The sequence below is a fragment of the Varanus komodoensis genome, unplaced genomic scaffold (assembly GCF_004798865.1).
Source record: "Varanus komodoensis strain SLA01 unplaced genomic scaffold, ASM479886v1 scaffold33, whole genome shotgun sequence".
In the NCBI taxonomy this organism is placed as follows: Eukaryota; Metazoa; Chordata; class Lepidosauria; order Squamata; family Varanidae; genus Varanus; species Varanus komodoensis.
In genome coordinates, this window is record NW_025335817.1 from 10,986,626 (window position 1) to 11,001,756 (window position 15,131).

The 15,131-nt window shown below is 44.5% G+C and overlaps 1 protein-coding gene across 1 annotated transcript in view; it reads right to left on the reverse strand.

Moving 5' to 3' along the window:
* The window catches only part of ACAN (aggrecan), a 56,008-nt gene extending 41,511 nt beyond the window's left edge, over window positions 1-14,497 (reverse strand). Inside the window, exons 1-6 of the mRNA XM_044438795.1 lie at window positions 14,428-14,497; window positions 10,268-10,651; window positions 8,959-9,133; window positions 8,322-8,449; window positions 5,499-5,792; window positions 2,778-3,257 (exon numbers count right to left, since the gene is read on the reverse strand). Of these exons, the coding sequence (XP_044294730.1) occupies window positions 2,778-3,257; window positions 5,499-5,792; window positions 8,322-8,449; window positions 8,959-9,133; window positions 10,268-10,651; window positions 14,428-14,497 (1,531 nt within the window). The remainder of the gene's footprint in view (window positions 1-2,777; window positions 3,258-5,498; window positions 5,793-8,321; window positions 8,450-8,958; window positions 9,134-10,267; window positions 10,652-14,427) is intronic.
* Between the last annotated feature and the right edge of the window lie 634 nt (window positions 14,498-15,131).

Here is a 15,131-nt window from a genome sequence, read left to right on the forward strand (position 1 = left end):
AGTGGGCAAGAATCCCTCAGAAGAAATGGAGTAGCCTTCATAGTCAATAAAAGAGTAGGAAAAGCAGTACTGGGATACAACCTCCAAAATGACAGAATGATCTCAGTTCGAATCCAAGGCAAACCATTCAACATCACAGTAGTCCAAGTCTATGCCCCAACCTCTGATGTTGAAGAGGCTGAAGTTGACCAGTTCTATGAAGGCCTACAACACCTTGTAGAATTAACACCAAAAAATGATGTCCTTATCATCATGGGGGATTGGAATGCTAAAGTAGGAAGCCAAAAGATAACTGGAATAACAGGCAAGTTTGGCCTTGGAGTACAAAATGAAGCAGGGTACAGGCTGGTAGAATTTTGTCAAGAGAATATGATGGTCATAGCAAACATTCTTTTCCAACAACCCAAGAGACGACTCTGCACATGGACATCACCAGATAGTCAATACAGAAATCAGATTAACTATGTGCTCTGCAGCCAAAGATGGAGAAGCTCTATAAAGTTAGTAAAAACTAGACCAGGAGCTGACTGTGGCTCAGAGCATGAACATCTTGTTGCAAAATTTAGACTTAAATTGAAGAAAGTAGGGAAAAGCACTAGGCCACTCAGGTATGACCTAAATCATATTCCTGATGAATATAAAGTAGGGGTGACAAATAGATTTAAGGAACTAGATCAGTAGACATAGTGCCTGAAGAACTATGGATGGAAGTTCACAACATTGTACAAGAGGTAGCAACTAAAGCCATCCACCACACCCCCCCCCAAAAAAAAAGAAAGAAAGAAAAGTAAGAAAGCAAAATGGCTGTCTGAAGAAGCTTTACAAATAGTTGAGGAAAGAAGGGAAGTGAAAGGCAAGGGAGAAAGGGAAATATCCACCCAGTTGAATGCAGAATTCCAGAAAATAGCTAGAAGAGATAAGAATGCCTTCTTAAATGAACAGTGTAAAGAAATAGAGGAAAACAATAGAATGGGGAAGAATAGAGATCTCTTCAAGAAAATTGGAGATATGAAGGGAATGTTTAATGCAAAGATGGGCATGATAAAGGACCAAAATGGCAGGGACTTAACAGAGGCAGAATAGATCAAGAAGAGGTGGCAAGATTACACAGAAGAAAGATCTTAACATCCTTGATAGCCACGATGGGGTGGTCACTGACCTCGAGCCGGACATCCTGGAATGTGAAGTCTAATGGGCCTTAGGAAGTCTGAGCAACAACAAAGCTAGTGGATTGACAGTATTCCAGCTTTGCTATTCAAAAGCCTAAAAGATGATGCAGTGAAAGTGCTACACCCAATATGCCAGTAAATTTGGAAAAGCTAACAGTGGCCACAAGATTGGAAAAGTCAGTTTACATTCCGATCCCAAAGAAGGGCATTACCAAAGAATGTTTGAACTACCACACCATTGCACTCATTTCACATGCTAGCAAAGTTATGCTCAAAATCCTACAAGCTAGGCTTCAGCAGTATGTGGACCAAGAACTACCAGAAGTACAGGTAGGATTTTGAAGAGGCAGAGGAACTAGAGATCAATTTGCCAACATATGCTGGATCATGGAGAAAGCTAGGGAGTTCCAGGAAAACATCTACTTCTGCTTCATTGACTATGCTAAAGCCTTTGATTGTGTGGATCACAACAAACTGTGGCAAGTTCATAAAGAGATGGGAGTACAGACCATCTTATTTGTCTCTTGAGAAACCTGTATGCAGGTCAAGAAGCAACAGTGAGAACTGGACAGGAAACTACTGATTGGTTCAAAATTGGGAAAGGAGAATGGCAAGGCTGTATATTGTTGCCCTGCATATTTAACTTATATGCAGAGTACATCATGCGTTAGCTTGGGCTAGATGAATCTCAAATTGGAATTAAGATTGCTGGGAGAAATATCAACAACCTCAGATATGCAGATGATACCACTCTAATGGCAGAAAGTGAAAAGGAACTAAAGAGCTTCTTGATGCTGGTGAAGGAGGAGAGTGCAAAAGTTGACTTGAAACTCAACATTAAGAAAACTAAGATCATGGCATCCAGTCCTCTCACTTCCTGGCAAATAGATGGGGAAGAAATGGAGGTAGTGACAGATTTTATTTTCTTGGACTCCAAGATCACTGCAGATGGGGACAGCAGCCAAGAAATTAAAAGACACTTGCTCCTGAGGGGGAAAGCTATGGCAATCTAGACAGCATTCTAAAAAGCAGAGACATCACCCTGCTGACAAAAGTGTGTATAGTCAAGGCCATGGTTTTCCCAGTTCCAATGTATGGCTGTGAAAGCTGGACCATAAGGAAGGCTGAGTGCCGAAGGATTGAGTCCTTTGAATTGTGGTGCTGGAGGAGACTCCTGTGAGTCCCTTGTACTGCAAGGCGATCAAACCGGTCAGTCCTAGAGGAGATCAACCCTGACTGCTCTTTAGAAGGCCAGACACTGAAGATGAAACTCAAATACTTTGGCCACCTAATGAGAAGGAAGGACTTGCTGGAGAATATCCTGATGCTGGGAACAACTGACGGCAAAAGAAGAAGGGGGTGGCAGAGAATGACTTGGTTAGATGGAGTCACTGAAGCAGTCAGTGTGAGCTTAAATGGACTCCAGGGGATGGTGGAGGACAGGAAGGCCTGGAGGAATGGTGTCCATGGGGTCGTGATGGGTCAGGAGCGCCTTCGTGACTGGCAACAACAATATATTTAGCATGGAAGGCACAGTGACTTGGCCATCACAGGGTAACTGGAACAAGTTAAATCTTGCCATTCTGCATTCTAGTGTTTGCCACATACCTTTGGGCTGCCTGGGGATAAAAGCAATATCCGGAGCAGCTGTGCCTGGGACAATCTGGTCTTCAACGGTAAAAGGTGAGGCAGACTCTGGTTCTGATGTCACTATGGTCCACAGGCTGTCTTCCACTGAGCTCACCTCTGGGGTTTCAGTGGTGAGAAGAGCATCCAGGACTGAGACGGTGATGTTTTCTAGACCCTCCTCAATGGCCTCCTCAGTCCGATTCTCTGTCTCATCAGTGAAGCCAACAGCAATGAGATCTGGAGCTGCAGTGAAGCCTTCATCCACCTCAGAGGTGGTGACTGTAAAGCCAATTGGTTCCAATGTCGCAATGCTTCCCCGGGCTTCCTCCTCAGTGACATTGCGTGGAAGCTCCAATTCGACATCTGTCTCAGTGACAGTCTGGATGGTGAAGCCACTGCCCAACTCATCAACTGTATCCTCTGTGAAGTTCTCATGGACAATCTTGCCAAAGTCCCCACCTAGAAAAACAATGAACTGGTTAGACAGGTAAAGATGAAAAGTCACCTTCTTAAGGGATTGGAAGGGCCCTCAGCAAAGCACATTCTGGGGGGCCTCATCTGATAGTGGACCTTGATGGACTCATTTTGTTGCAGTGAGCAGCAACAATGTATGCAGCTGCTATTTTGTACAGACTATGCCCATTCTTCCTATAAAAGAACGAATCTGAGTTAAGAATGAATCACTTTCAAATACCATGGGAAAGCTTAATGAGCATACGAATAAGGAAGAAGGTGGACCCAGCAGAATTTATCCCAGGGTATGATGTCAGGCCAAGAAGGTAGACCACCTGAGAAGTGCCAGATCCTTCGAGCAACCGGCCCTTACACAGAAAGTTCCACCCTGAAGGAGTGGTTTGGGCATTTCAGTTAGGAAGGGAGGAGAGCCATTCCATTTGAAATCGACTTCTTACCATTGATCCACCTCTGTAATGGCCAGTAACTCCAACCCTCTTTGCTTCCATTGCCATTGACTTCTGCTGTACTCTTCTTTTGTACCTCAAGGTCAGCCAGTCTGGTCAGTATTTGCACAATCTTCTCCCACAAGAGGCCAGAAGACTTTGCAGGAAGGAAAATGCTCTCAGCAGTCTCCTACCTTGGCTGTATCTCACCAACTTCTCACCTCGAATTTTTTCTCATCACAGTTTGCTATGGGTGCTGTTGAAATGACCCACTTGCACAGCAACCTGGCAGGCTGAATGAGCTATCTGCTGGCACACCCCTCACTCAGGCTTTCCCTGTGCCCTGCGCACACCGGACGACTTCCGGCGAGGGGCTCTCCCTTACCTTCCAACTGTCCATGGTCTACAATATGGGGTAGTAATACTAACCTACCTTACAGGGTTGTTCTAAGGATTACAACAAGATAATGTATGTTACAAGCTTTAAACAAATGTATGTGATGCAACGTAACATTTAACATGTTAACGTTTAACCTAAAGCAAGTTTTTTATCCACAAGACTTTAGCTATGATGAATGATCCTACATGTTTGATCAGAAGCAAGTGCTCCTGTATTTAATAGGTCGTAAAGGTATGGTGGAGAGAAATAGCAAGGCTAGAGGCCAGGAATGAGGGCAGGAGTTGAGAGAGAGAGAGAAAGCACAAGGGAAAGGTCTATGGGAACAGAAGAAGGCTGGGTAGGGCCAAGAAACAAGACTTTCCTACTCTTCTGTCTAATGAATCACTGAATAGTGTCAGGTACAGAATGGGAAAGGACTTGTCATCTCAATGGTTTTCAAGCTTATTTTATACTTTAAAATAAAGACTTTCATTAAAATAAACTCTGAATAAAATAAATTATTGAAGGAGACAAATGGTGGAAATACCTTCATGCTACGGGAGGTTCCTTCAGGTGATGCAGTACCCACACATACCACGTTGCAAACCCCCATGTAGAGATGCAGGCAGCAATCCTATATCCACTTTCCAGGAAATGAGCCCCATTGAACTGGGTGGGACTGACTTCTGAGCAGACATGTATCAAATTACCCTATTAATAGCACTTTGGTTGTAAGCCACAGTCTTTATTCTAGAGTTGGCCAATTAAAATCAATGGAATTGTCATTTGGCTTGTATGTTGGAGAGGGCCCCTTTATCATGTTTCTCTAACAATGGAGCTACCATAGTAGATGAAAAATATCAAGACCTCACATTCTACTATAATACAGAATTTTGTTTGGTCCATATATGGAATTGAATTGATCTAACCTATACTTCTCAGACAGTTATATGTGGAATTGTGCACTTCTTGCTTCTGACCAATTCTCAATGCACAAATCAGGCAAAAATGTGTATACTGAGGGAAACAAATGCAAACATGCATATCTGGGGAAACACATAAACATTTCCTATTCCTAGCCTTCCTATTTCCAAACACACAAGTTCCATTAAATACAGTAGAACATGCTTCCAATTGAACATGTAGGATCATTCAGCATAGCTAAAGTTATATGGATTAAAAATATATGCATTTTGGGAGAAATGCACAAAGTGTGCCTTTGGTAGGAAATGTGTATACAGTTTCATGAAAAGTGGGTATAAAAGGTGTATTTTAGCAAAAAAAGGTGCAATTTAAATGTCATTTTCAGAGAGGTGAATTTTAAATGTTCTTGTTGTTGTAGCAGATAATGGGATAGAATACATTTTGGACTAAATACATACACAACTGACATGGATCAGAAAGAGAATGATCTCTACTCACCAGTGTAGCAGATGGCATCATAGCGGGAATGGGGGTAAGGATACCCTGTCTGATTGGTGTAGAGGTACACTGTGCGAACCCCCACCAGGTTGCCACCACAAGTGGGCCGTGCCTTGGTGATAGGGTAGCGAACGCTGCGGTCTGCCAGCCAGCCAGCACTGCAGACGTCCATGCCATCTTTCCAGGCCAAATACAGCTCTCCTGTTGTTGCCAAACGAGCACCAAGGCTACGACATTTCTCTGCAGCTTCCAAGAAAGTGAACTTCTCTGGGGAGGTGGCGTAGAAAACTTTACCTGCAATCATCACACACGAATGAAGGCAAGGATTATCCATAGTTTGCATCCTTACCTATTGCATCAGCCTTTCCCATAATTCATGGGGCCACGAGATCAAAGGAAAGGGAGGATGACCTTTAAGAATTGAATCACATCTTCTGAGAAAAAAATTATTTATTTAGTACATTTTATACTGCCTAATAACTGAGGTTCTCTGGGTGGAATAAGAAATTCTCATGTTCTCCTGGAGTTTGCTGGGGGTGGTGGTGCAATTTGCAGTCTCCACCTTGGGAATGTGAAGTAAAGGTATGCCCTACATGATTTCATAACCCATGAACAGAATGGAATGGAAAATCTAAGACACAACTGAGAATCCAACCCATCTAGAGGCGGAGGAGAAATTCATTTTTTTAATAACTATGTAACAATAGCCACACTTCCCATTTTGCAACAAACTTCTTCAATCATTAAATGCCCGCAACATGCATGTACTAGGATAAAAACATTCTACATGTAAACTGTTAGGAAAATGGCTTGCAAGAACGTGTATATTAGGTAAAATGCACACAAAATGCACATATTTGGACAAAGTTGAACTAAAATGAGGATGACTTTTCATGCATACACATTCTTGAAATTTTGGAAGAATTGAATTTAAGACTGGAGAAATTCCCCAAGGTTGAGATGAATTGAATGTAAGACTGAGCACATAAGAGCCCTGTATCGAGTATGAGAGAAAGATGGACTTGGCCTGTTCTTCTCTTTGACCTCCTCTCCCAGTCACTGCCTCCTTCACCCAATTGTTGTCAACTGCCCAGAGAGCATCAACTATGGGATGGTAAAAGATGAGATAAACAAATGGACAGTATGAACCAACCATATTGTTTAATTTAGTCTAGACTAAGCCCCTGCTTCTTAGAAGAGAAGTACGAGTTTGCCCCTGCTGGGTATAGTCGGCAAAATGCCCCCCCTTTCTCCACCTGCCACAGGGTTCCATCTGGGGCCAAGACTCAGCGGCACTGCATGCGTGCTGCATGCAGATGGCCACCGGTTCAGTCCTTGGCACCTCCAGATGGGACTGGAAAAGCTCCTGCTTGAACCCCAGAGAGATGCTGCTAGTCAGTCATACTGAGCTAGATGTGGACCGATGGCCTGACTGAAGATAAGGCAACATCGTCTCTTCATCTTCTACATGGAGCTGCTAGAAGAAGTCCTTTGAGGGTCTGAGCTTGGATGTCATCAACAGGTAGATGCCACGTGACTCTGTTTCTCTTTGGATAGTCTCTTTGAGAGCCTGAGCAGTGGCCTGGCTGTGGCACTAAGACGGATGAGGGAGAATGGGAGAACAGTTCTGCGGACTGGAAAATTTATTAACGTGGACAGTGAGGAAATAACCTTGGATGAGCTGCACGCCCCTTCAAGCACCAGGTGTACAGCTTGGTGGCACTCCTGGATGCATCACTCCTGGAGAGGAACAGGTGGCCACAGTGGCCTGGTGAGCTTTACTGCAAGCCCCAGGCTGTAGCTGGAGCCCTACCTGGAGCAGACAGACCTGGTCCTGTTAACCATGTACCAGGAATGTGCTTTATGTAGGGACGCCTCTGGTGATGCTGCATAATATGGCCACTTGGATGGTGATGGCATCCAGAAAGTCAGATTTGCACCAACAACATTAGCAATCAGTAAGTTTGCAGGCTACCTTTGATGCATAAATAGCATGAGGTGAGTCTATCTGGCAGTTTCCACCCATGCAGTCCTGCTCACACATTATGATCTTTCCTAGGGATCCTTTTTGGTATCCACTTAGGTAACCATGTATGGGAGTCAAGACTTCTTTGGAGGTGGGCCCAGCACTGTGGAACTTCCTACCAGTGCAGCAGCACCTGACTCCAGGTAACTTGCATGCATTTTGTAGAAATGCATATTCTATAAAAACTATTTATGTGGCACAATGTTATATTCCACATGCAGCCTAGCTCTAAAAAGCAGGGAAAGTAGTTGAAAACAAACCAAATACATAGAAACATAGAAACAGAGCGAATCAGAAGGGGCCTCCTGGGCCATCTAGTCTGACCTCCAGCACCAGCCGGCTCTGCTCACGACATGCCCACCATGTGGACGTCCAGCCTATCCTTGAACACCCGCACCGATGGAGCCTCAACGACCTCTCATGGAAGCACATTCCACACCCTCGGAGTCCTAACTGTCAGGAAGTGCTTCCTGGCATCCAAACAAAACCTTGGCTCCCTGAGCTTTGCTCCATTGGAGTGTGTCCTGCCTTCCTCTGCAGGGGAGAACAGGTCTCTACCCATCTCCATGTGACATCCCTATTTATGTGGCACAATGTTATACTGCACATGAGGCCCAGCTCTAAAAAGCAGGGAAAGTAGTTGAAAACAAACCAAATACATTTTAACTAGGAATGGCTCAGGGCCTTAGATTGTTCCTTTATGGCAGATTGTAAATGCTTTTAACTTGGACCACAAATTGCCATGAAGACCCTATCATGAAAGGCTGGAGCAGAAACGAGTTGAAGCAAATAATTACCTTCCATTTCATCTGCATAACAGTACACATCATATGTCTCATCCGGTTCCCGAATACCATATGTTCTCACTCCGGGCAATTCATCCTTGTCACCATAACAACCTTCTCGAGGATGATGCATTGGGTACCTGATTCAGGGACAGATTCAGTAAGCAGAGAGACTGTCTTCACATGTGTGAGAGAGAAATTGTACCTACTGTCCAGCTTTGCAATGGGAACAATTTCTTGAAGAACAAAGGAAACTAAGCAGAAACTGCTTCCACAGCTTTATGTATATGGAACAGGAAATACAGCATATAATGCCTTGAGATTTTATCAGTGACAAGGAAAGAAATACCTTCAGTTACCTGACTTTTGGACCATTCTCTGATTCCTCATCTATTACATAACTTGAGTTTTCACCAGGGTTAATCTGGCACTTTCAGTGCATACAGCAGGAACGGGGGACATGGCTGTCTTGCTCAACCTGCAAAGGGCTTAAGCAAACTCCCCACAAAGCCCTACTTCTCAAAAAAGTGAGGGGTTGAAAAACCAACTGAACAATAGCCCCGAGGAGCAATCCTCCAGGCCACAGCTCAGTCCGCATGGTTCCACCATGCTCTTCCCTAATGTTCAGACTCGCCTTCCAGCTTCTTACCTGACAGTCTGATCAGCCAACCATCCAGCATCACACTGGTCAAATCCATCATCATAGGCAGCCTGCAACTGCTCAGGGGTTGCAATGACAGCACTGTTCTGGATGCATGCCTGCTTGGCCTTCTCAAAGTTCAAGGTATAGCGGGTGGAGATAGCTCTGTAATGGAACACGATGCCTGGAAAACACATTCACCGACATAAACACACACATGCACAAACCTCAGCAAATAAGCTCAACCAGATGATTTTAAATTTAAATGGGTTGGAGATCACCAATACAGGATCTAGGGAAATTTGGCTGATGGTGCCAAAGTTCTGGTACAGCTGATGCCCTTGTTTCCACATCCCTGCAACTTCCAAAGTCTAATTTTACAGGTCCAAGCAGGCATGACGTTGAATGTGCTAGGGCTTTTAATAAGCTAGTGTTCCTTCTTTAGCAGTAATAGACCACATTGGGCAGTATGAATGGGCTCATGCTGAGGGGGAGGGGGTTTAGTTTTCCTTCCCATGCATCAGGGATTCCCAGTGTGGTATCTTGTCTAGTTGGTTCTAGTCCTCCCTTGACCATGGAGCCTACTGGCTGCTCTATGACTCACTCACTCTCCACAGGGTTATCATGAGGACAAAATAGACGGGAGGAGAACTAAATAAACATTCTGGGTTCCTTGAAAAAGGGGAAAAGTTGAGATATAAATGAAATAAAACCATCCAATTGCTCCTCTGAAGTTGCTATCAGTAAAAGAAAAATACAAACATAGTCACACATTGAATGTCACGTCTGCTTTGTCTCCATCACTACAGTATTTTCCCCTTCTAGGGTTCCTAGACAGGTTGCCTTCCAGAAACAGCCTACTAGAGCTGAAACCAATTATTTCCATCTTCTCAAACCTGGAGCCTTCTGGATGTTTTGCACTTTGACTCCCAACAATACTCACCAGGCTCAGCCATAGTCTGGAATGCTGGAAATTTTTGTTACAAACATCTGGAGGATACTAGGTTAGGGAAGGCTGGCCTACTATTTAGGTGAAAGATGATATGTATCATCGCACTTGCTCTATGCTTCCTAATTCCTTGGACAAGTATGGACAGATATTAAGATGCTTTGGACTTTGACTTGGAGCATTTCTGACCATTGGCCATGCTGAAAGAGACTTCTGGGAAGTGAAACGCAATGTTTAGGAGATCTTTCTATCATCCTTTGTGCTAAGACATCCAGCCTTCCTGATGCTTGCATTTCTGAATGAGGATAGACATCAGAACTCAACTGAAAATGGCAACCTTGACAGAAGAAAAGGAAAGAATTGTCTTACCTTTCACTTTCACTTCTACTGTGTCCTGGCTGTCTTCAATGCCATGGATCACCTCACAGCGGTAGATCCCAGTATCATTGGACCGAAGCGCCTTGATTTCCAGGGTGGCATCAGTAGGTATGGCAGGGTAATTGGGCAGAGAGACCACCTCTTTGTAGGCAGTGTTGATTCTCACATGCCCATCCATGGCCACTAGCAAGGCAATTTCTTCGCCATCTGACAGTTTGCTCCATTTGATCCTTGGGGACAGAGGAGCAGTGGATGGAGATGTGGTAACATGCTCCAATGTGTCAATGTAGTAGCAGGGGATGGTCAGAGTTTTCCCCAGGGGCACACGCAGGGTGGAACGCAAAGGTATGCTCACACTCAATGTGGCACCATGATCTATTGGTTCAAAAAATAAAAAAATACAAAACCAAAATGAGATGGAGAGAGAGAGCAATCAGAAGTATGTCTCAGTTATTCTCTGCATTTCCTGATGGTGTCCTGTCAGTGCATCAGGGGTGTGGAACCCATGTCTGTTCAAAAGCTTAATTGTATTTCAGAGAAGCTCTTTGAGGCTGCATCCCAGTGGTGGGTAGGGCAAAAATACCCTGCATGCAAGGGAGCATTTTAACCTTTTAGACTGCGTGGGGGCACGGAACTGCACAGAAACGAAGAACAGTTCAGTTGCTAGGGGGGAATAAGTGGGGTCTGGAGGAACCAATCATAAATCAATATAATAATGAGGCATTCTTAGGTGTGCAACCCACTGGACATGTTTGAGTGCTCTGAATAGTCAAATGCTGTACCTCTAGACCAGAGAATGCACAGGTCTGACATCAGTGGACAGCACCTGTGGGTTACTGATGCTGTCCAGATCCCTTTTCTCCAGTGGTTCCGAAAGGACAGCTATAAGTAACTGCAGTGCCATCATGCTGGTGCTTTGCCAGCAATCTCAATGGCAGCTGCTTCCTTTAGTGCTGGTGCACCCCTCACATCTGGCAGAAATGCATCACAGGGGGAAGAAAGGGGGCCTGCCTGTCTGCTGGTTTAAGGAAAGGAGGTTACTAGTTTGTAGGGATCAACAAAAGCCCCTTCCTTACCTAGAACCAGCCTATAGCACAGGGGTCCTCAAACTTTTTCAATAGGGGGCCAGTTGAAAGGCAGCGGCTACACGTGTGGGCCGGTGAGGAGTGGGGGCCTGGGCACAGGGCCCGGTGAGGAGTCGTCGGGTGTGCGCAAGGTGGCGTTGGATGCACGCGGCGGTGGCTCACTCGCTCGGAGATCTCCCAGCGAGTCCAAAACCATCTCTGAGTGAGCAAGCCACCGCTCGTGCATGGGGGAGGCAGGCAGCAGCTTGCTTGCTTGGAGATGGTTTTGGACTTGCTGGGAGATCTCCCATTGAGTCCAAAACCATCTCTGAGTGAGCAAGCCACCACCTCCTGCCCGTGCAGGCAAGCTTGCAGGCAGTGAGCGGTGGCGTGGGCCGGATGAATGGGCATGGCGGGCCAGATCCGTCCCGTGGGCTGTAGTTTGAGAACCCATGCTATAGCACTTTAACTGTCTGTAGTGGAGCCTCAGATGTTCCTCTTTTATTGAAGGAGAAGAAAAAAAGGAAAGGAGAAGAAAGTCTTGCTGTACTATTTTAATCCTTCTTTCCACTTTCATTCATCTTCTCAACTTTTCATTTATCATCTCCCACATAATTAAGGCCATGGTGCCAGCTCATGCCATCTGGCTGCATGGCAAGTCCAACCCTGGAAGGTACAAGGGATGTGAATTAACAGTGGTCATTCTCACCATGACCATAACTTTCCTATGCACCATCCTTCAGTGGAGAGCAAACACTTTTCTTAACACAGCTTGTGAAACCATCCTAGGGTTCTCTGCACACAGCCTGGCTTTTGGCACACACGAGAAATATTTCCAAGCCCACCCAGGGGCTCAAAACAGTGATTCAGGAGGCTTCCTGGAGAGAAGACTGGCAGATCATGTGGTCTGTGAAGTCCAAGAGACTCTGCATCAGAGTGCCTGCACACTAGATCACATGCAGAGGTCTTTTCCAAGTGCCTCCACTACACAATGCAACTGCTGGCAGCTGGGGTTAAGACTTCTCGGGGTGGCAACCAACCTCTGGAATGTTGACTCACCTAACCCTCTATGTTAGCATCTTCTCAGCAACAGGCAAAGCCCTTGATTTCAGACATTTCCAAAGGTATCTTTTAGTCATGTATATGAATGAGTTGCGTGTTGCAATCATCTGCTGCTTTATTTATATTGTTCTTTTTATGATGCTATTTTAAGTAAATGTTGAAAAGTTTGAAGGGAAGGAAATGCATCTCTTAACAGACAGCTAGATAGTCCAGTAAAAGCTTCCCATTAGCAATTCTTATACAGATAAGATGCAAAGAGATAAAAGCACTGCCAGAACATAATTAGACAGCACTATCTCTCCCCAAATGAAGCACAAAAGCGAAATCAGAACAAGTTGCTTGTGGGAGAAGGCTCTTGACATGGAGGGAACACATGCTATTGCCCATACATTGCCCAGCTAGGCATAATACCCCAACACACCAGCTCCTTTTGTACACAGAAGTGGTGCAGCTGGGAAAGTTTAGACTCTGGATGGAGAGGTCTTACAGCAGGACTGAAGTTAGCTTCCCTTTATTTGGTTCAAAATATGGTAAACCAGTCCTCTAGCATTTCAGGAGACTTTCTTACTTATACTGATCAATCACAGAGTAGTAGAATTGGAAAGGGCCTACAGAAGTCCATCACCCTGCTTAATGCAGGACTGCAAGTTAAAGCTTCTCTGTCAGTGGGCTGCTCAACTGCCTCCAGTGTGGGAGAGCCTGCAACCTCCCTAGGTAATTTGCTCCATTGTCATACTGCTCGAACAGTCAGAATCTTTTTCCTGATATCCAGCCAGAAACTGGCTTCCTGTAACGTCAGCCTGTTGTTCTGTAACCTGTACTCTGGGATGACTGAGAAGGGATCCTGGCCTTCCTCTGTATGTTAGTCTTTCCAGTATTTGAACAGTGTTATCATACATCCCCTCTGTCTTCCTTCTCCAGGATAAATGTGTCCATCTCCTTCAATCTCTCATCATAGGGCTTTGTTTCCAGTCCTCTGATCATCCTTGCGGCCCTCTGAACTTTTTCCAGTTTGTCCACTTCTTTCCTGAAGTGTGGTGCGCATAAATGGACACAGTACTTGAGATGAGACCTAAGTAGTGCTGAATAGAGGGAAGCCAGCACCAAATGTGATTTGGAAGCTAAACTACTATAATGCAGCCCGATATAGCCGTTGCTTTATTGCAGCCACATCACACTGTTGAATCATATACAGTTCCATGGTGGGCATGTAATGAGCAGAGCCGGCTGGAGCCAGGGGTCAGACTAGATGGCCCCGGAGGCCTCTTCTGACTCACTCTGTTTATCTCTGTCTATGTTCCTTCTTATCTGTAGTATTGTTGAGCCAAGTATCCCAATCTTGTAACTGTGCCTTTGGCTCCCTTTTCCCAGGTATAAATTCAATTACCCCTATTGAATTTCATTCCATTGCTTTCAGCACAGCAGTCCAGACGATCAAGATCACTTTGAATTTTGTTTCTTCCTTCCAGGCTATTCACTACCCCACTCAGTTTTGTGTCATATGTAAATCTGATCAGCATTCCCTCTTCCTCTTCATCCAAGACATTAATAAAAATGATGAAGAGTGCTGGGCCCAGGACTGAGCCCTGTGGTACCCCTTTCGTTACCTCTCCCCAGCCTGAGAAGGTACCATTGAGAAGCACTCTCTGAGTCCAATTCTGTGTCCAATTGTCGTTCTGTCCTTTTTTACTTTTAGCCGATTTGCTGATCAGAATGTCATAAGGCACTTTGTTGAAATGTTGTTGAACTCAAAAAATATTATGTCCACAGCATTTCCACAGTCACTTGGCTCACTTGCCATGGGACCTTATTTATCATTGGTCTGAGTTCATTAACATCATCTTTCCCAAAATCCAGAGGATGTGTATCACTACATTCCATTTTTGTTTCCTTTAAAATCAAGAGCTCAAGCATGTTGTGGTCATTTTCCCCTAGAGTTCCCATAATGTATGCGGAACTGTGCTCCACAGCTGTACCCTAATGGCATCACTGTATATATTTAGAATAAGCCTGGGGATTACCTACCTAGAACTTCCACAGAGAGGGCTGCAGTGATGACTCGCAAACACACAAATACTAGTAGTAAAGTGGTCATGGTTTTCCTGAAACGTACAAAGAGTTGTTAGTTGTTAGATTATTTATTTTTATTTATTTATTAAAACATTTCTATGCCGCCCCATTCGCCGAAGCCTCGGGGCGGCTCACAACATAAAGTTAAAATACAAAAAATAACAATATAAAATAAGTAACAATATAAAATAAGTCGCCCTGGTTTATCATTTAGATTATCATTCAAAAGATTATCATTTTCTGTGCAAAAGGATGACATAATCTGGAAAGTAAACTTCTTCAGCTTTCCTGGAAGAAAAAAATAAATTCTGGACAGGTTTGCTGAGTATTTGGGGCAGGGCTCCTCTGTGCGCGTGCGCGTGTGTGTGTGTCTGTCTGTGTGTTGTGGGTACAAAAACTCTCTTCAGATCTATTATGATGGAGGTCAGTATAAATAATTTGAATAACTGGATGGCTGGATTCTAATGCGCATCTGAAAAGCACAGGCACTCTGCTAGGTTAAAATGTGGCAAAGCTTTACCCTGGGGTCCTTTAACAATGAGGATTGCCATGTAAAATGCAATAAGAAGACAGGAATACTTTCCCTTTCATTCCTATGGCCTGGTCACACTTTGTCTGGGCAGCCAGATTCCATTTCAGTTTGGAAGATAATGTCCCAA